This window comes from Coturnix japonica, chromosome 15 (genome assembly GCF_001577835.2).
Source record: "Coturnix japonica isolate 7356 chromosome 15, Coturnix japonica 2.1, whole genome shotgun sequence".
Classification (NCBI taxonomy): Eukaryota; Metazoa; Chordata; class Aves; order Galliformes; family Phasianidae; genus Coturnix; species Coturnix japonica.
In genome coordinates this window covers 6736941-6759462 of record NC_029530.1, presented here as the reverse complement: position 1 = coordinate 6759462, position 22522 = coordinate 6736941, and the positions used below count along the sequence as shown (strand labels likewise).

At 39.8% G+C, this 22522-nt stretch overlaps 1 protein-coding gene across 3 annotated transcripts in view; it reads left to right on the top strand.

Moving 5' to 3' along the window:
• The window catches only part of TTC28 (tetratricopeptide repeat domain 28), a 119332-nt gene that overhangs the window by 3206 nt on the left and 93604 nt on the right, over positions 1-22522 (top strand). For all 3 annotated transcript variants that reach the window (XM_032447827.1, XM_032447826.1, XM_015877937.2), the window contains exon 2: positions 2360-2638. In XM_032447827.1, coding sequence (XP_032303718.1) covers positions 2411-2638 — 228 coding nt within the window. In that variant the 5' untranslated portion in view covers positions 2360-2410. The remainder of the gene's footprint in view (positions 1-2359; positions 2639-22522) is intronic.

Sequence of the window (22522 nt, the reverse complement as noted above, 5' to 3'; positions counted from 1 at the left end):
TAGTGTCTGGGTCCCCATCTGTGGCTCTGAGCACATGCAGGAATGGTGCACCCACAGCTCTGGGCTGCCTGTGTCAGGGCCTCAGTGCTCTCATGATGATGAATTTCCTCCTAATTTCTCATCTAAATCTCCTCTCTCTTTAGTTTAAAGCCATTCTCCCTTGTCCTGGCACATCAGACTATGTAAGAAGTCACTTTCCATGTTGTTTATGAGCTCCAGGTCCCTCTGGATGACATCTCTCCCTTCCATCCTATCGGCTGTACCACTCAACTTGGTGCCATCTGCAAACTTTCTGTTGGTGCACCTGGTCTCATTGTCAGTGTTATTGATAGAGATGGTAGGGTGCTGGTCCAAAGGCAGAGCCATGGAGACACCACTTGTACTGCATTTGCCTGGACATGGAGTTGCTCACCACAACCTTCTGCTGTGGCCGTCCAACCAATTCCTAACCCACATCAGAGACCTCTCAGAGGTGCCTTACTTTTATGTGACATTGATCAGCCTTCCTTTGTCAACTGATGCAAACTGTCTTCTCTTTAGGTCTCATGTTAAAGGTTATACAGTCTTTATCCTGTCCCGTCCTTGCAGCTTCTCAGCTCGTGGTAAACTGACCACATGATGAAGTTTGTGGTGATGTACACTTACAAATGTGAGTTATTGCACTGATTGGTGTAAAGAGAAGTGTTCTGCTCAGATCCTTGTGCTACTGCTGCAAGTAGAGATTTCTGCTTGTACCTGAACTTGGTTGAAGAGCAGATAAGTGTGTGGGTGCCTTTGAAGATGAGCTACATATGGGGCTAATATTCACAGGTGCGGAAATTTGCTTTTTATGGTGTTATAATTAATAATAAATAAATACAAGGTTCAAGCTACGTACTATCCAGAATACTATATAAGGGGCAACTGCACAAATGAAAGGAAGAAAGTTGGGTTAGTTCTGCTGTATGGGGAAGAAATGCAATGGAGATTTGGGGTGAATAGGGTGGATATCAGGAAAAATATTTTCATGATGAAAATCAGGAACCAATTGAATGGAATTGCCCAAGGAGTCACCTTGAGTAGAAACAGTTTGAACAAACACCTGTCAGAAAAGTTTGATTAGGAAGGAAAAGGTCATAAGGAAGGTATCGCTGGTTTCAAATGTAATGCTTTTGTTGTTATTGTTTGACTTGGGGAAAAAAAAAGACAGACTATTTCTGATGCTTAAGCCAGAATGCCAATTTGCAGTTTGCTTCCCCTTCCACCTAAAAATACGACACAGCTGACTCTGGTAATGTATTTAAGCCCTGTGATTGTGTTGTGGTAACAACATGTGATACTCTTAACCTTTTTCTGTCTGCTGAACTGAAAATGGATAATACCGGTTTCAATTGTAGCAGTGTCTGATCCTTTCATGACTGCTTCCAGGCACGTTATGTTTGCCAAGTACAGTTACTGCATAATTTACAGGGGTCTTTTTGTCAGAGTTGTACAGAGGTATCGCTGCTGAGTTTTTTAGGCTCTTTGAGAGACAGGGAATACATGACAAAACCAGTTATTGACTGCTAATGACTGGTCGAGGAAAATAAGGAATGTTGAAAACGAAGCGTGGAATCAACAGAACTAGAACTTTACATCTTTACAGTTCTTAAATTAAAAGTCTTAAGCCCATTTTTCCTTATTTTTTGCTTGTATTCAGCAGTTCAGGAATTGGCTCTGCAGCCAACAGGCTGTTGATAATATAAACTGTGTGCCCTGCTAATTTGTGTGAGTATGCCTAGACTCATTCTTCTCTTCTGATTTATGAGCAATTTGCAGCCTGCATTTGTTAGAGGTTTGTGAGCTGCTGTGCCAGTGTCAGTTCTTTGGTTTTAGTAGAATTTATACATTCTTCTACTGTCTGTGCATACACTTGCTTCTCTGTGATCTATTGGACTTTGGATATACCAGCATCATCTCATCGTTCATGCCTGCTATGCATTCTGGTAATCTTCTTTACCTTGGGACTGTGGTGGGCATTGTAGAATCAAGTAATGTAGGTCAATAGAAAATGCTGGTGAATATATAGACTTCAGAATACTAAACCAGACAGCTTATGCCTGAAAAAAGCAGTGTCTGGGTGATAACATTGATACAGAACATGATGCTTTCTAAAGCTCTTTATTGTTGCTTATGTACCAAGAAAATATTAAGTAATTTTTTAAGAATGTGATTCTGAATTTAGAATTTATTATACATTAATGCTGATGGCTTCAATTTCTGCTATGGGGTCTCATATTTTGATGTTTTTCTTCCGTTTGTTTTTTCTTTTGTTACCATTCTTATAATTAGTGTGGAATTATCATTCTCATTAGTGTGGAATTCCTCCTTTCCCCCGCAGATTTCTTTCTTTGGATCAAAAACTGTTGGAAGAAGAAGTCCTGACAGCCCCATGTTGAGCAAAGCTGAATTTGTTGAGAAAGTTCGACAGAGCAACCAGGCTTGCCACGATGGGGACTTCCATACAGCGATTGTGTTGTACAACGAGGCCCTGGGAGTTGATCCTCAGAACTGCATTCTGTACAGTAACCGCTCAGCAGCCTACATGAAAATCCAGCAGTATGACAAGGCCCTGGATGATGCCATCAAAGCAAGACTTCTAAATCCTAAGTGGCCAAAGGTAGGAAAGTATATTACTCTATCAAGAGGAACTCCATCAGGATTATTTCTCACACTAATAGCGTAGAAACTGCAAATATTTCTGGGTTAGCAGCTGCTTTTACTAAAAGCTCTAGATGATAATCTTTTTGAGTTCAGAAGTTGTTTAACTTGAATTTCCTGCTGGTTATTAAACTTTTTTTGTGTGAGGTACAATACTGTCTTACTACTCTAAACCAGCATCATTTCTGAGTTGTGAAGACCAGCCATCTTTTAACAGTTAGCTAAAAGTTGCATCCAGGAACGTTTTGTTGCAATGTAGCAAGGAGGTCATTAGTAATAATGGAGCAATAAAATCTTTACAGCAGTGTTCAAAGAGGTTTTGTGTATGTGATGGATAAACGTTTTAATAAATGTGCACCTTGGCATACTTGGCAAGGTCTGATCTGACTATGCAAGGAAACGTTTTGTAAGGAGTAGATGGTGTTGATTACCTGTTCCTTCCGGGATTGTTTCCCACAGGCTGATTTTGATTGCTTCAGTGACTCTGGCTGTTGTCTAGCTCAGGGCCTGCCCTCTACATGCTAATCATTTTAATAGAATGTACTCCAGATTGCATTTTCCTGTCTGTTGCTCATGTAGACTTACCAGTCACTTTAGTTAATGATGCAATTTAAGACCAGATTTATCATCTAGCTTCCTCTCCTCTATTGTTAATATAATGGTATCCTTTCTAGTTAGAACTGTTCCTAGATAAATGTGTATGGTTTGAGGATTCAGTCCTGTGAAAGCTTCTTTTTCTGCAGCTCTGGAGACATCACCTTACTAACTGCGGTACGTGTCTGCCTCAGAAGGAATGACAGGGTTTGCAATGTATGAACATCTTTAAAGACAAAGGAGAAATGTTATCTTTTCATCAGTACAATCTATTCACAGCATCACTTTTGTCTCAGCCTTTGGTCATGGACGTGCTGTGACAGCTTGTCTGCTAGGCAGGGCTTCCTGCGGTGGTTCCCTCACCAGCAGAGAGGATCCAGCAGGGACTTTAATTTGATGGATGCTTCTGAAGGAGGAGAGACTGACATGCCTCCCCTCCACCCCTTCCCCCCCCCAGTCTTTTGTTCATTTGTGGAATATTTGAAGTCTGAAGTGTAGTTTTACACCAGAAAACTACTTTAAAAGTGTTGCTGAAAGTGTTTCCTAAAGCTCTGCCTGCTCACAGTCACAAAAAGAAGAATGTGGCCCAGGGAAAGAGCTTCAGACCTGAAATACTGTGTCTGTTGGTGAGAGTTTCCTGTTTAAAGAATATTCATTGTAATTCTGTTTCCATACAATACCAGTAAGGACAAGGGAAGTGTCTAGAAAGATCAGGTGAATGTTGTGTTAGAAGTGCACCCCTGCTCATGTTGAAACCCACAGCTATCAGCTAAACTCTGTTAATTTCTGAGGCTGTTACCTGGGACAGGACGGTTCTGTCTGCTTGCAGCACAGCAGCTGCAGCAGTTGTCTTAGCGTTACTAACAGTCAGTGCAAAATATAAACACTGAGGAACTGTGATTACCCCTGTGAGATGATGCTTTGTCTGCTGGAATCCTGCATCTCTCTAAAATGAATTATATTTTACAGATATTTTAATGCGTGGGGTTTGGGGTTTTTTTTGTGCATTTCTCTGGAACCACTGCTAAAGCAGAGGGATTTGATGTTTATGGTAGCTGGAGCTCTTGGGCAACTCTCCTTCCGTTATAGAAAAGTCACAGAGGAGTCTTTGTTTCTTTTTTTATTTAGTTAAAGAACAGAAATACAAATGAGCTTTCTGGCTGAAATAAAAAACAACTTTTGGTCAGATGAAGCAGAGGTGATGTTGTGTGCTCCTGGTTCCCAAGTTGTTTGCTGGTTTGGTTGTTGGATTTTTGTTTGTTTTTTGTTTTTCTTTTTAATCCATCTTCCTATTTTACTGGTAAATAAATGGGGTGGCTTCCCTTTCTTCCACATACAGCTCCTCTCCTCTGAGATTGCTTGGTGAGATGCCACTCTTCTGTGTTTTGGTGGTAACAGAAGGAATGCTAGGTAACACTGGTGTGCTTCCTCAACTGTTTCTGATTACTGAGAGCAGTTCTTACCCAGCTGAAGTGCTTTGGAAGTCACAGCAGAGATGAGAGATCCTGGGAAGGAGGCAGTTAAATCTGTGTGGTATGTTTTCCTCATTTAAACACAGTTTGTTTTAAGCCATGTGTTTGTGTTTTTATTACACAATTCTCAGATTTTTTTAAAATTTTTTTTTAAAGGGGAAAATGTACTTTGAGGATTTATTAACTACTCTGATGTGTTTTGAGCACAGAAATTTCAGGTTGGATTGGAAAATAGATGATGGTGCTTGTAAGGTTCTTGGAGATCTTGGTGCAGGGTTGGTAGCCACACTCGCTTGATGGTGGTGTCTCTTAGTAGCTGGACTTCTTGGGCACAGCTTGTCAGTGGGAAGCAGCAGGAGGGCACTGTCTGAAGCTGAAAAGTTTTGTTGCATATTTCAATATCAAAAGCTCCTTTATAATTGTTTTAAAAATCTATTTGGATGTACCTGGGAGAGTTTGAAGTTTACGCACCTAAAAACCCAATCCATATTGCTGATTAGCCAGAAGAGGGAGCTTAACAGATCTGGCTTGTAATTTCTTTGGAAAATCCTGAGTTTGAAATACTGAACTTTTTACTTAGGCAGCAGAAAAATGAATGAGTTTTGAAACCAGGTATTCTGAGATTAAAGTTACTAGATGTGTGCTTCTTTATCATCCTTTATCTTGATATAGGTTTTGTTATGTAAAAATATATTGATTTATTTTTGTCACCAGCATCCGCAGTGCTCATGGGGAATATCACAGCTGAGATCTTGCATGTGTTTGGAATAAATGTATTCCCTCTCTGTAATCAAGCCAGTGCACTAAGCTGATCCATACTTCAGAGGATGGTAAACAAAACCAAAAAGTATTATGAACTAAAGCTGTGAAATGAGATGGCACAGAAAGCAGGAAGGTGTTTGTTCTTGCTTTCAAACACAGTTATGCATCACTCTGGATTTTCATACAGCTTTTATTTCTATTCAGGGCCCTGAGTTAATTCAAGCTTTGGTGCTTCCCCACTTCCAGTCCTCCCAAGGTATTATTTGTGAGGTCATGGCAATAGGAATTGGTTTAGAATGCTGTGAAGTCTGGGCAGTGTTTCTCTAATGCGACATAACTTTGCTTCCTGTTGTTCTGCACCATTGGGACACCCTATGCTGTATGCCCAGATGAGCTCTTAGAGGTATATACTCCCATTACAATCATCTTCTTCTGAACTTAATAGAAAATAAGAGGCTGTATTACAAAAAGCTGTGCCTCAAAGTCTTTCTTTTAACAGAGCTCGCCTCCCCTACCCTTTAAATCAGTCTTTTAAACATTAGTTGTTTATTAATAAGCAAGTATATTTATACAAATACATCTGCTTATCTACTGTGACTCTAAACCAAACATGGGTAATGAGTATATGATTACAGTAAGAAATACTCTGCAACAGATCAGAGTGACTTAGTGTGGGTCTCATTAGGTGGCTGTGCTGTGTTTTTTCCACCACCACGTGAAACTAACGTTTGCAGGGTTTGTTTGGCAGGATGGCTCATCAGTTCTGCTATTCAAAATATTTTGTGTAACTGTTATTGAGAAGTTCAAAGATAAAAGGGTGTTTCAGGAATTAAATTATATTTTGGGAATACCCTACAGGCAAATCAGATCAGGCTCATTTAGCTCTTTTGATTTCCTGCCAAGCAGTTCTCTTTGTTTTGCTGTTGATCTGGCTCCTAGCAAAGTTCTATTCAGTTGTGCAGGCTTGCGTGGCTGTGAAGAGAATCCTTGGCATAGTGAGCAAAAATGAGGGATACGTTCTACAAATGACGTCTGAACAGTCTCTTGGTTCTTGCTGATGTTTTGGATGTTAGGTTTTGTTTGGTTTTTGTCCTCAAATTACTGGAAAAATATACTGTGGCTTAAATGGTTTAAATTTGGGTCTAATTCTATGTTAAAGTGTAGGTTTCAGTAACTGTTGCAAACTCATGCCTCAGATATGGAGAAATAGCTGGTCTCAGTGTGATGAGCTCATGGCTGGAAGCAGCCTTCCCAGCAGGGGAATAAAGCATCTACCTAAGGAACTACAGCTTGAGGGCAGAGCTGATAATCCCTTTGACTTTGAGGAGAAACAGGTCCTTTCAGAAGTGGAAATAAAATATGATTTGTTAGATTTGAACGTATTTGGCTACAAGGGTGTTCATAACCATAATGTTCAGGCAGGAACTACAAAGAGGAATGTTTTCACCACTCTAAGGGTTATCTTGATTCTATTTCTTTGTGTGAGTAGAGGGGTGCCAACTGAATGGTTTATAGTGCTGTGCTGTTTGATGCCCTAGATGCTGGTGTTTGAGTGCTGCTGTTCAATGATGGGTTGTTTAATGAGAGGGGGCTGAGTTAGCTAACAGGTCTGATAAACCGAGTATTAGCAATGGTCTGCGATGATATGCAGCTACTAAAGCAGCAGGCTGGGTCAGAATGTTGTTCCTCCAAACAGTGGCATTTTTTCCATGTCATACCGTTTTGAGTTGCTACAGCTTTTAGAGAATAGGTGAGAACTCTGAAGACTTTAACTGATGCAAAAGGAGTGCTCCACACATGTATAAACTAAAAGTAACTAGAATGAATGACTCCCATTTTACATCAGTGCAAGTTTCTCTTACTGATCTTTGTCCATTTCTTTTGCTTTGTTTAAAAACATGCAGATGATGAAGAAATCTGAAAGGCAGAACAGAAAGGGAGGGTATTTTGAGCCATGAGGCCTTTGGGTATGAAATGCCAGGAGGGTTTTAGAAGTTGTCGTGTAACTGTGAGGGAATTCAGTGAAATAGCTTGCATGGATATTAATTCACTCCAGCTGTTAATCGTGTGATCAGACCTGTTAAGAAAGCAAAGGGACATTTGCTCATCCTCTTGTACTTCTAACTGCTTGTATATCTTTAGAAACTTACCCACATGTGCTGTAGTAATCCATCACAACCTAAAATTTTCTCCAAGAATTGCAAGTAAAATGCCCATCCTCCCTTGTGTGTAGAACTTCTAAGAAAAGAATGTGACTTGACCACATAATGTTTCTCATGAATAGGCCTCTTGTTTTTAATTTGATGAGCAAGGAACTTTCCAGTCCTGTTCTCCTGCTTACAATCTGTCCTTAATTTACAGAAAGATGCATTCCAGTTTTTCAAGCATAAAACTGTTGAGCAGATTTTTTTTGGCTTTAGTAGTACTCGATGTGTTACGTTATCCTGAGACTTGTGCGTTTGTTGCTGTCTTTCCGTGTCACAGAATCACAGCAGAGTTGAAGCTGGAAGGGGCCCCAGAAGGTCATCTAGCCCTACCCCTACTGCTTGAAGGCAGGTCCAGCTACAGCAAGTTGTCCAGGATGTTGCCCACTTGGGTTCCGAGTATCTCTAAGGATGGTGTCTCTGCAGCTTGTCTTTTCCAGTATTTGACCAGCTTCACACACCAAAAAAATGGTCTTAAAAAGAGTTTCTCATATTGAAGTTTGTACCCTTTGCATCTAGTCCGTTTGCTGGGAACCATTGAGAGAAGCCTGGTTCCATTTCTTTATTGTTGGATGCTCATATACATTAGTAAGGTTCAGTCTTCTACTGTGCCTTCTCTAGGTTTAACAACAGAATCACCTCTGCTTGCATGACCATGAAGCCTGTCCCTCAATCATTCTTCAGGCCTCTTTACTAGTTGTGGTTCTGTTTGTCTCTCTTTCTTATACCCAGAATTGATCGCAGCATTCTGCATATGTTCTTTTCTCATATACTTTATATAGATTTACTTGTTAGGTTTATTTGTTGTAGTTGCTGTATGCAGTGCCTTCTTCCCATCCTTTTCCTTTTTGAGCAATCCATTTTTTTGCTAATTACATTAAAGCATTTGTACTTGTGGGTTTGTTGTTTTTAACTTTATGTCCTTGTTGGGATGTATGTCCAAATTGATCGAGCATGGCTTTTATTGTTACTATCTACTTCCAGTTATCTCAACTTTCTTCTCTCCTATTCCTCCCATTCTTAGTGCTGCTTTTCGATGATCCTCTTGAATATAATGGCAAGTTTGTGTGCCCCTTATAATAGGGTGTGTGTGTATATATATATATATATAAAATATAATTAAAATATATATATATATATATTTTGCATTATATATATATATAGCATTTAATGTTCTCCCTGTCTGTTGGGTAGGCAGGGTAGTTCGTTGCCTCTTTACTTCCAATTGGTAAAATAAGAATGTATCTGTTGTGTTGTTTAGTCAACCTTGTGGTAGAGCCAGCCCTGTTGCATCCACATAGTGTGTTGGCATGGGTCTGAATCAGCTTTAGATCACATCAATGTGGCTGTATTGCAAGGAGCTGCAATGAACAAAGCACACATGAGAGGGCACTCCTTGCATGTGTAGTAATGCCTCTAGGATCTCACATTTTTGGACATTTCTAAGATACATTTATTTTCCAGAGTGTATGCTATTCATAATGCTTTTTATTTTTCCTTGCCTTGGATCTGGATGCGGCCAGTATGCACATCCTGGTAAACTGGGCTTCCTGAAGTTGTAACGTGTGACAGTAATGCATGTGGTGTGGAAGGGGATCACCTGTGTCTTATGCATGCATTTTAAAATGGTTTTCTTTAAGATTTACATTAGGTGTACACACTTATTTTTCTTTGTGGTGTCCCTAGGCCCTCTTATAATTTATTGCTACTTTTTACTGTATTTATGTTATTTCCTACTGTGATTAATCAAGTCACAGAAAGCTGCACCTCAGATTTTTATTTATTCTTTTTCCAGCAGTGGATAAATGTGTTTTGCAGGCTACCATCCTACATTTATAGCAGCTCTCTGGATTTGTGATGCAGCTGTGACCATCAGAAAGGATTTAAGCAGCACTAGGAAGTCTCATTTAGATACTGTGGATTAAAAGGGCTGCAGTGTGACTTCTTACTTTTTAAGAACTGCTGGTAGGTGGCTTTCTGGCAGTAAAGAACAGGAGGGTGCTCAGTCTGGGTATAGACAATATAGATATAATAGACAAGAATACCCTTGAAAACCTGCATTTCTTGTTTGGGTTTACAGTCTGATTGCATCATGGCATGTCTTGAAGTTGTGGAGTCCTCATCACACATCTGCTACCCCAACCACTCTGAGGAAATTAAATGACATGGAGAATTTGGGGAAAGAAGTAGCCAAGGAAAAAACCTAAAAATTGAGAAAGCAGGAAATCATCTTGACTGATGAGTCAGAAGAAAGCACTAAGTATATATATATAATATATATATACAGTGTGTACAGTGTGGCTCTCTGAGCCAAGATCAAGAAAACCCAAATAATTGGCAATGGGGCTTGCTGAGAACTACTTAACAACTGAAGGCATTGTGTGGTCTAACGATTTTGACTTATTGGCCTTTCAGCACACCAGGGTTTTGTTCAGGAAACTATTCCTGCTGTCTTGCTTCCCTATAGCTAAGTAGGGTGTACTGTGTTTGTGATAATGTAAAGGTAGGGAAGGCAGCACAGGGATAACTGCTGCATTAAGCTTAGGCACCGTCTGACTCAAAAGCACAGTGATGGTTTGAATGAATTAGGGAAGAAATTTTCATCTCAATTCTTATTATTTCTGTAAATACATTTTTTATTATTATTATTATTATTTTTTCCCCCACTCAAAATTACTGCTTCCTTCCAACCCCGAGAGAACTTAAGTCCTTAGTGTGAACTTCTATACAAAGCTGGTCATGTCTTCCTCTGGCCACTAATGTCTTTGTGCATGTTTTCTCCTTTGCTTCAAAGGGCAGATGATAAAACCCCTTCTGCTTTATGGTACAGCAGAAATAAATTATTAAGCATTTGGTTATTATCCACCAGTAGAGAATTTACCTCTGAAGTCAGATAAGTAAATAAACAAAATTGAGCAATACTGTGCTTTCTGTCATATAGTTAATATATATTCTGGTTTGGTTTTGCTGTCTGGATTTGTTAGTTTTGGAGTCTTGTCTTCTTTCCCTTCACTTCTGAATGCCAAATTTGCCTCCTGAAATCAACTGAATCTCTCTAGAAGTTACGAGAGAACTACTATAATACCCTAAATATGAAATACAAGATTTGAAAGCTGTGCAGAACAGTTATTTTTATAATTTCTTATGGCTTTTCCAGAAGTTGGCATTGTTATGCAGATTCCTGTATTGCTTCTCTCATTCTAAAGCTGTTGTCTTGGGTCCAGCTTAAAAATAATAGAGAACCTGAATGTTGTTGTGTAACAAAATGTAAAAGAAAAGCATCCTTTTTGTTCGTGTTCCAGTATATTAAAACATCCTCATCACACTGAGTGTGTGATGGAATTTCTTATGCTTGAGCATTAGGCGTAAGTAAGAGTCATGGTTAATGTACTTGATGGGCCTGTAAAATTTATTATATTTTTTGTTTGGTATAGCTAATAAAGCCAAGTAATCCTGGATGCTAACAGAATGTTCTTTGAAACCTTTGTTAAATGAACCTCATCTCATATGGGAGATGGAAAGGAACCTTCCTGAAACATTGCATTAAATAATTCATAATCTTCCATCATTCAGAGTGAAAAAGGAGATTTCCTTATTTTGCCGTGGGTTATGCAGCTTCTGTTTTAGTCACTGCTGTCTGTTTGCAGGCTTTTTTCCTTCACAAACAAAATGCAAAAAACAATGGCAGAAGGGAAATGTGGGGTATTATAGAAAAGATTTAGGCAATGTAATTTTTCTTTAAACCCATGTGCTTACAAGCATTAAATGTGTATCCAGGTTGTCTGTTGGTGCTTTTTTGCAAAAGGGGAGGGTAAAGGATGCTTGTTGTCTGCTCTTTGCTCTGTGTTTTTGGTTCCTTACAACTGGCAGCAATAAAAAAGTCTTCAGACATATCATCTGTATATCTGAGGAGTCAGTAGTTGTGTATGGGGTATTTCCTTGTTTCAGACTCTTACTTGCTACATTTCCCATAATCCTTTGGCCAAATTGCTTTCTGTTGACTCATTTCTATGTTCATTTCAAATGCACATCCAGTTTTGGAGAAGGAATGGCATATACATTGTGTTGCAAGTTTGTTGTTAATCCTAGTGTTGTTCGAGTACAGTCTTGGGCTGATCTGTGCTGTGTTCCATTGGAGTACAGACCTTGTGGTCAGTGTTACTGTAAGTAATGGGAACTAGCTTTATTAATCTGTGTTATTCTTTTACCTCTTATTCTGTTGGTATGTTCCAATAATTTTGTTCATGCACATTTCAGCTGAACTTAATATATCTGCAGTGAGTGTTTATAGCCATATCATTTTGCTTAAAATTGTTGCTTGGCATTAAGTGCCCAGTATATCTCAAGTTCTGAATACCTTTTGTTGCTGACTTTGCTTGTGCTGCCCTCTGATGTGTAGCTCAACTTTTGCTGCATCTTTCTGTCTTAAAATGAGGTCGTAAAACAAAGTAGAAGACAAACACAATGGGTTTTGCTTTCATAGTGCATGCAGAGCTTGTCTGCTTCAAAAGCAGTCCTTCATGATTATTCTAACTGAAGACAGTAGGCCTTTCTGTGATCACAGCAAAACTAGGCAGATCACTGAGAGGTACTTTTAAAATCCTGCTGAGAACATGGGAAGTGTGACTGCCAATGCTAACATCAGTTTGATCTAAGCTCCTCTTACAGGATTCATTTTGTCATCTTTTATTTTTATTCTCTTTAGAAAAGAATAAATACTGGTAATAACAAGAGCAGCTTTTTAAGGAGAAGTGTTGAGGGTGGTCAGCGGAGGATGGAATAAGCCTGCTTTTGTCTCTTTGAATCTGTGGTTTCCTTTGGATAAAGCTGATAGATGGTGAATGTCAGCTCTTCTGTCTGAAGCGCCGTGTGGGATTGGGATGAAGGTCTGTGTAATGGAATTGGAGTACAGCATTTAAATGATGCCTGCTATGAGGTGTTGAAGGAAACAGGATGTGCTGGGTGAGCCTTTCCCTGGCAAGCATTTCTTCCTGGACACTGTCAAAGATATTCAGGGACCTTCTGACCTGATGGTTTCATTTGGACTGTTGTGTTTTTGCTATCAATGATGGACTTCTCTTCAAGAAGTTAATAATTTGTGAGTCCATTTGTTCCATGGAACCATAAGAGTTTAATATTTTTTTTTTCTAAGTGTTGCATGGGGGGGGAAAAAAAAAACAAACCTTGAATTTGGTGTTGTTGCTGTTATCATGGTGACTACCTTCAGATGGTGTTTTGCTGGACAGCTCCCCTGTGAATTGAATGGTGTATCAGCAGGGTTCTGCCTGCATCACTCACTGGACTTCTGCAATGCTTCAGAACAGCAATTCTGGACAATTTCTCTTCCTCTTTCATTTTTTCTGTAGATAGATATTTAGGACTTGGAAAACAGAGAACTAACTGTGTTTGGTCAGTGAATGCTTAGTGAGCTTTGAAGAGAAAGCTTGCCATAACCTGAAGTTGTTAGTGATGAAATTTGGTTATGAAAAATCAAGGACATTTTAAAACACTGGCATTGCTACTCGCATTTTATGGATGGAGAGACAGAGATTTGCTGTAGGCCATCCAGCTGGCTTCTGGCAGGCCTGAGAATAGGATCTAAAACTCATTAGTCTCACTGTGTACTCAGCCTGTGAATTTCTAAAATCAGATGGTGTATTCACGCCAAGATTTCAGATGGCTTCAACTGGCCATTTGCAGCATGGAATTTGTATTTCAAGGCTGTGAAATAATGAGCTTGAAAACAATGGGAAATTAGCTCTGAATGTTTTAACTTTCCTGCATTGCAGGTTTCTAGGGCTTAGAATCAGTCAGCTTTTAACAAAAAGTAAAATTTGAAATGAAGTGTAAATGTGTGCCTTAAACACTGCTGTACCTTGTAGAAAACAGTTCTATTCAAGGTAAGAGTAATAAAAAATAGAATAACATCTGATTTTCTGGCAACTAAAATAGAAAACATGAAGGATATCGTTGTTTCTTCATGTTTTCTCAAGGCAGTTTGTAAATGTAACCTTTAGTGTTCTTCAGCTCGCACACAACAATGCACATAAGCTTCTTGAGCGTCTTCAATTTTTCATTACTTGGGCATCCTTTTTTAGCCCTTGATAGCTCTCCAGTACTGAGCCATACTGCCCTTGGAAGCTTGTGTTGCTAATTGCAATTTGCCTGAATGGCATTTTCCCTGAATCCTCTCCCTTGCCTTTGGAGATATGTGTTGGCTCTGACTGGTTCACGTCTTTGCTCGGAAGGTACAGCAGTAGTTTGACTCCAGAGAGTTGGGATGTGCCACATGCTGGTGTTTATTTTGTGTTGATATGTGTCGCTGTTACCTTTGTTACCAGTGCATTCAAGGAAATTACATTTTAGCGTGAGTGCAGCAGATATGAAATGCATGCAACTGTGTTTCAGGGAGTAAATTTTTCATGATCATAGCACAGGAGTACTAAATAAAATATGTCAGCTGCTTGGATTTGGTTGCGGTACAGAAATGTGCCTGGAAATAATGGGTTCTGTGACTGTTCTGAAATAAAGGATGGCTGTAGCACTGAACCTCAGACGGCAGAAAAATTTGTGCGCTTAATCACAGAAGGAAATGCTTGGTATGGCAGTGTACGATCATTAAGCGTTTGGAAAGCTGTAACAAGGCAGAAAACGCAGCAGAAAAATGAATGTGAATGAGAGGAGTACGTATAGTAAATATAGCTTTGTAGAGATCTAAATTAATTTTCTGACGTATAACAAAGAAATCAGCTGTCTGTATGATTCCATTCACTCCCGTGCTTGTTCTGCTTTGTCTCACACCTGAGGTGCTTTCAGGAATGGTACTGATTCTGAAGTCTGGCTGTGGAGGAGCAGTAAGAATTGGAGCTATTAGTTAATGATCCAAAGCAGCAAGCCAGCTTTGGCTCAGACGCATCCATTGTCTCTTACACTCCTACACAGTTTCTCCTCCGGAATGTTTCTCTTTTTGTTCCTCCTGTCTCATCACATAAACTAGAGCCATCAAAAAAAGCACCACAAAACAACAGACCACCTCTCTGAAGTGCCAACAATAAAAATTGCTCTTCAGAATGCTCAAAGCTATTAATTAAAATGATTAATCATTTCTGGATATTTAAAAGCATTTGTGTATATGATGCTTATGGTGTTGGTTTTGGTGCTTAATAAAATAGGAAAATTGAAAATTTGTATCAAATAACTGCCTGCATTGAACCAATTAAAAATTCACTGTAACTTCTGTGAATTCATCGTTTTATAAAATCATACCATAGAATAGAAAGTAACTTGTGTATAGCAGGTTACAAACGTGCATTCTATTGACCTGGGAAAGGAAGGCAGTTTTTCTAGTGAGGCAAGTCCAGTGGGCTTGTTGATCTACGGACTGAGGCCTGTGTAGGGATTTGGGTACTTGTTCTGTTCAAGTTTTTGCATATATATACACTAGAAGAACATGTTTATGTTTTGCCTCAGGTGCCTAAGAGAAAACATACATATGGCTATGGAATCCAGAAACCCCAGTGATCCATGCGGTAATTTTGCTACCTAGTTCTTTGCCCTTTGTGAACACCTCAGTTCTTCAGTGTCTGAGTGAAGCCTCATCTGCTCCCGCTGGGTGGAGAGCAAATCACAAGTGGGGCCATTGTATCTCTTCCACTGTATCTCTTAGGCCCTGGCTCTTCTTCCATGAGACACTATAGAAGTGAACTGGCTGCACACCTGAAATGTTGTTTAGCCTGCGCTGTCAGTCCAAGACTGTGTTTGAGGAGCCCACTGTGTAGGTGAGGTACTCAGGGCTGTGTGGGAACTTAATCTTCTGTCTTTTAATCAGGTGGCAATGATAAGAATGGAAAATCACACGCTCTTTGCAATCAGGAAGCACAAGCGCTTTATCGCAGGCATTATGCAGGAACCAGATGCAACAAATTGTTAATCTTGGAGTATTTCCCAACAGCCAAAACATTTGAACAATATCTAACAGGTTTTTATTTTACTTGCAAACAATTGCAGGATATGAATATTTCTCTAGTGACTGGAGAAAGCTAAATTGAAGTTAAGAAGTTGAGAAAATACCCCAAACAATTGGCTTTTAAAACCAAAGCTCCCTCCCAGTCTCTTTCCCTGACAGAATTTGCCTTATTTTTTTAATCCCCCCCCCAGTTCCACCCAAAATAATAATAAAAATAGCTCAACTATTTGCTTTTTAGATGTGTTACAGACTGAAGGATCTCAGGATGGAGCTGGTGGGGTTTGCAGCTCTGGGGGAGATGCTGAGAAGCCTCAGTAAGGTGTAGGAGTAGTTTTCTATAATAAAAAGTGGTATAGGTAGGCCTCTATCAGAAATAACCATGTGGGAACTATTTATGCTCCTGCAGTGCCTTTACTGCATGCATAACACGTTTAATAGCAAAGAGGCCTCTACTACATATTGCAGGCGTTTTAAAGACTCGAAACCATTGGAAGACAATTAGGAAATTTCTGTTATTTACACCACTGCAAAACCCAGTTCTCTGTGCACTTCTCGCATATACTACATGCTTACTGTAACATACAGTGCAAAAAGCAAATGTAGATACTTTGCTTCTGCATGAAGAGCTCAGTGGTTGGAGCAATCTACTCTGCCTAAGATCTGGAGGAGATTCTAGCATCAAAATGCTTTAATTTTCTTGCTTGACTGGGGACACTGGCTGAGATCTCTGCATTCAATATACTGGCTGTTGTGATGGAAGATTGTATGGATGGTTTCTTCTGGTGTCCATTAGTTTAGTTTGAGATTTGCTCTGGATAACAAAAACCCCTTAGCTACTGGTCAGGTTTGTCATGTCATTTCTGTAAAGCCATCTGTAGGTTTCTCTTAGGCTGCTTGTTTGTCTGGCTATCAGTAAATGGGGTTTGATTTGACCCACTGATCTGGAACCCTCTGACTTGACAGTGCTCTAAATGAGTTCTTTGTCTGTTCTGCTTCAGACTTGTTGGCATTAACTGTGTTTTTATAGTTCACCTTATTAAGTGAAATTCTGAAGTAACTGTCAGTATGTAAATAGAAGTAATTATTACAGTTAGCTGATGCCTGATGCAGCAATTGGTGTTTGGTAGCCTTTTACTTAGGCTGGAAGTAGGAAAAGAATCATGTTTTCATTTAGAAAAAGCCCTTTGACTTGAAATCATCAAATGCCTTCAGTTTTCTACTAGATTTTCTGGAACATTAGACTGGTATCTGGAAACACTTTGGTGGCCAACAGAGGAGATTTCAACAGAATCACTGTATCTAGAAATGCAAGGAGTATCTTGGGAAAGATGGATTTATGGACCGCTGTTGCTTTGAGCCAGCTTGCTTATTAATTTGTGATACAGCTAGGTCCTAACTATTGTTGTGTTTCTGTGGGTAACCTCTGGGTGACCCCCCACTGATGAGTTGGCTGTGTTGCACGTTAAAACTATTTTGCATGAGAGGAAATCTGAATTCTTTGTTTTGAAACTTGAGTTTGTTGCAATTTTTTCTCCAGTTTTTGAATAGCTTTAGAACTGGCAATTAAGCCATTCCACTTGTGTGGAATCAGACCTGGAAGCTGTGTTTTTCATCTCTGTTAGACGTGAAAGGTACAACAGTAGAGCAGAGGTGGTCAGTAGTGCCTTTGTTGCTACCTTGGCAGCCCTGCGTCCCACAGGGAGTAAAGTCCCTGTTAACATCCCTTGCTTGAGCATTGGAAATGCTACAGTGTCCTACCTTTGTAGTACATGAGAACTTGACATTCAGGCAAGTGACCTCTGGCTTCTTATTGTCCTTTGGTCTCACCTTTACGTTAGCTTTGTTCACGTGCTTTATTAGAACCAATACCATAGTTTCCTCAATTACCTACAGCTGCTGTCTTCTTTTCACAACAGATTAGACCACGAGGACTGTTGCTTTCTATATATCAGTCTGAGAGCTCTGACAGACTTGAAAGGCCAAACTCATTTCCTTGATCTAGTGATGGGATTTCTCCTCCTCCTCCTTTGACTGAGGTCAGGGCTCATGCATGGTCTGTTTCTGACATAGGAAATAAGTGCCTTAGGGACAAGGCAGCATCCTAATGGTTTGTGCTTGTCTTTAAACGTAACGGAAATGCTGCTGGAAATGAAGTATGAAAACAGGTATTTTCCTGTGTAAGGTGCTGCTCCCCTATCAAAGTAATTACCTTCTCTGTTTCTGGTTGTGATGAACTGTTTACCTTGACCTATGTTGTAGCTAAAAAATAAAACATAATAACTGAGGTAGTGACTGAATATCAGTGCAGTGATTACCTTTCACGTCCTGTGTGATAAATACAGCGTTTTTTCCATACACATGAATTATGTGGTGGGACATGCTTGCTAACCTGGGATGTTGTAGGAGCCTGTAGGCGTAATTGGGTTCCACTATCAATTTTCTAAATTCAGAGATGAGAGGATCATCAAGGAACGTGATGCATAATCTTCCAAATGCATTTTAGGAAGTCTAAAAAATTTTGTTGCTGGGGTCTGGATGAGTGCATTGGGAAATATTGCTTAGTGTGCTTGCTTTGATTCGTAAGCATCTTGATGTCAGAGCTGAGGGATGAGATGGGCAGACTCACTCTGCAGCAGTTCTTGTCTTCAGGGCTCCTGACTTCACAGGTATGTATGTATATCTTGGCCTTGTGGGGGCCTCTGATGTTGGAATGTCTTCTTCTTTTCTTTAAAAGGGTTTGAGAGATTTATGTATGAGCGAACACAGACATTTTCAGAGAACAGAATTATTTTTCTTATTTGCTCTATGAGGTAAATACATTTAGGTGGGCTCTTGCTTCTGAGACAGTGCACTGAGTATTGCTGCAAGAGAAGCTATCTGTCTAATCTTCAGAGAACGATGAATCTGTACTGCATGGCCTGCTGTTACCCATAGCAGTGAAGATCAGCCATGGCTTTATGGAGAAAATGCAGATTTTCAAATCTTCAGGTGGATGAAGAGTTAAAAACACACTGTGAGTAAAAGGAAAAGCATGTTGCGTTCACAGAAATTATGGCCTTCTGCAAAGAGAAAATGTTTACAGGCAGGATATAATAAATTCAAGTTAGAAATGATTAGAAAGTGTAGATGGGAGATAGAATGGGTATGAGTAGGAGAGAACACCGCAACCAGTAAGGCATTAAATATGATTTTGCAAGGGGAAAACCTTTGGGGTGGAAAGTCCAGTCCATTTTCCCTATGGGGATTCTGGGGCTCTGTTTTGGTGGTCTGTACAGTAGAGGCTGAGCTTGGCAAACTGAAGAGTGCATGATGTCATTGGATGCATAACATATGCACTGAGAGCTAGTAAATGCTGTTCACACTGCGGTGCACTGCCAGATGTGTGTGCTGGAATGCACTTTGAGAAATGGAAAAGCCATCTTTATAAAGATACCAAGAGATGAAGTAAGAATGTCCTGTACAGAGCCTGGTTGAAGCTGCAGCGCCTGCCAAGTGCAGCCACACCGCTGAGTTTTCCCTCCTGAGCTCTGGGTTTTGCTGCTGGGAGCAGTCTGTGCAGAGGGCCTTATTCAGCATTACTCTGTAGTTCGGAGATGAGCTCTGAGAAGCTCCTGTTCTATCCAGAAAACATATTTGGAATCTGCTGCTATGAGTTGATTTGCAGCAGGTGAGCATCAGGGTACCTACTCTTTGCTGTTTCCACCTTTCTGTACTCTGTTCTGAATGGTTACAACAGCTTCTGGTGCGGCTGCTGCTGTGTTCCTAAGGCTCTCATCTTGCTACAGATTAAGGCGCCTCCAGGGACTATCTGAGTCTCTTACCCAGCAGCGCTTCACATGCAATAAGAGCAGAGGTAGCTTTACATTTTTCTGTACTGCTGAGTGAAAATAAATGTCCCACTAAATGCTGAGGTCAACTCTTTGTCTAAATCACAGCATTTTATCTGGTTGTTGGTATACAGTGGTAAATTTCGCTTTACTTCTCCTTCCCTTTGCTCTGAGAGATTAAAGTGAGGAGGGAAGCTGCTGGAAGGCAGTGAAAGAGAACGCCTACAGACAAGCAGGAGCTTCTTATCCCAATGGGACAAGCAAAGTACATTTCAAGCTTAGGAGATTTTTTTCTTTTTAGTATATTTGTGTTATTTTTTGATGTTTACAGATGACTTTTTCAGGCTAAAATGATCATTACTAACTGACTGTGATGTAATCTTTCTGATTTCTGCGTGAGAGTACAAACAACGGGTACCCTGTAATAGTTGCACAGGTAGATGGCAACTGTGGAGTCTGTGGAACTGTGCTATTTCTAAAGGGCCTCGTTATGGTGTCCTCTGATCCTTGCCTCAGAGGAATGTTGAATCTGTATCTTGCTGGGAGATTTGCATTCCATACTTTGAGTAGAAGTCATGGTAACTAAGGAGGCAAGTTGTGATCTCTGCAACTTTAAAGTGGAACAGCACAGTCCTGGGAATAGCACTGTGCTCAGACAGACCCAGCCGTACTCCCAGACTTCAGACTCCAACTTATAAACTTTAACAAGTGTTATTAGGAAGGTGTCTTCTTTCTCATGCACAAGACAAATAGTTTTTTGTGCTCTTCATTCTACAGAACAGAGATCTATCAGAGGTATGTCTCTAGACTGATGGGACTCATTTTGCTTGTTCCATTGGAAGGATTGGGACCAATTTAATTAAACGTCTGGTTTAGTAAGTCATGCTGTCAGATTTAGGGAACAACTTGTGTAATCTGGGATGTGGTTCCTATAGCAGCTCAGCAGTCAGGGCACTTGTATTTTTATTTAGACTGCAGTGATTTAGAACAATTTATTATAAAACTTATTTAGTTTTGGGAATTTCAAGTCTTGCTTACTCAGCCTGAGTCTTTATACAATTTCACAACTGCACAATGAATTATTAGGGGTTTATTAATTGGAGGTTAATAATAAGATATGAGCTTATTGGCAGCTCTTTATGTGGGTGATGGTACTCCCAGTGTTGGGTTGCAAAAGGGAAGGCTGGATGGCATTCCAGGTGGTTTGTGAAAGTGAGCTGTGCTCTCATGTAGAACAGAGAGAATATTAGCTAGCTAATTTCTTCTCTCTTTTGTCTTTCATCCTTCGTCTTTTGCCTTAATGTAGAGCACACACACAAGACAACACATGTGAAATTGGAATTTGTGATCTGTAGTTTTCTCCACCTTTCTTGGATCTTAACAGTTAGTGAAGCTTTTAGTTCATTCTTTCCCTTTCTTGGATTTACTTGTACTGGTCAGGTAATTCCTTCTCATATGTGGTCCTTTAGAATTTCATATCCAGTAAGTGCTGTCAGAGCTCTTGCCTGTCCAAGTTACTTCCCATGATCTTTTCTCCATGTATAATCCCCTTCTTCTAAGTGTGTTTTCTGTGCTGCATCTCAGTTATCGGTAACTTGCTGTCAGAGCGCTCATAAAGTGCAATAGGAGAGCAATCGTGAAGCTGCCTTACATGAAGAATAAAATATGGCTGTTATCATCCTCTTCATAGTGGGATTTATAGTGTAAGACTAAAATGGTTTGTTCTGCAGCCATGTTGTGTTCATACACAAGCTGGGTTTACTTTTTATTCTAATCCTTACCTCTGTTTTGGTACCTGACTTGCTCTGTAGTTGGTTCTGCAATAGAATGTAAAGGTACAGTTCTGCACTAGCAGAATTCTTGGTGCTAACATGCTAATGAACTAATTTACATGTCTAGGAAATCATTTTTTCAAAACTAACCATTCATTTACATCTCATGATGACTTTGTTCAGCAGTTGTTTGTGGCAAACAAAGCCTTGGTTTATCTGCATGCTAATGCTGAAGTTGTATGAGCCTGGAATGGTGAGTCATTTAAACAGTTACTTTTATCTAATGATGTGATTATGAGAATCTAAGGAAGCTGTCTATGAAATTCAACACTTAATGGGCTTGCTTAAAGCTAACACTGGAAGGAATTGTGGCCATGTTTCCCATCCCTGATGTGCTGCTTTTAGAACAAAAAAATTCTTTAGTTAGGCCCAGTTTTATGAAGCCTGGGAGTATAAACTATATATATATATATATATATAGATAAATATATGGAGTTTTCTATGTATTGATTTTTGATGTCCAGACTTACTTTAAAATTCAGCCCATAAACTTAGCAAATACAAGAAATTATCGATCCTTTCAAGTCTAGTGACTAAGCTGTACTTGTAGTGGTGTGATTTGAAAAGACCGCATCCAACCATTGATCTGTATTACAATGAGCACTATATTTATCATGGTACAAACTCTGTGGTTTGTTTTAACATAAAGATTAAAAGGAAAGTTTCAGGTTGGCTGAATATCTGAGGAAACTGGTAATGTATTATATAGATTTAGACTCACAGGTCACTGGTTTGGAACTGTGTGTTAGTGGAAAAATTGCTAGTTGCTTGGTGGAATGGAGTTGCTCGTCTGTTTGTACGATGCTTGCATGAGTCTGACTTCATTTTAGTTGGCTTTAAGGAGCTCTGGCTGATAGTCAAAGCAGAGGGTGTATGTGAGATGGGTTGTGGGGCCTGAACTCTGAGTTCTGCCATGGCCATGAGGGCCTTTGTTCTGATACCCCTCAAAGTCTTGTGCTCTCCAGTGCTGGATGCTTGAAAACCAGATGTTAAGTCACCCAGCTATGTATTTTTAGGCTGGAGCTGTCTTTGTGCTTTAGCTGACCTAGTTATTCTTCAGGGCTCTCACAGCTTATAGTGAGAAATGTTTCAAGTCAGGTTCTGAACAGAGGTGTGATGTAGGAGGGTGCTGGCCTGTCCACTATGAAACAAAACCAACTGCATCTTGCCCTGCTCACTGAGTATT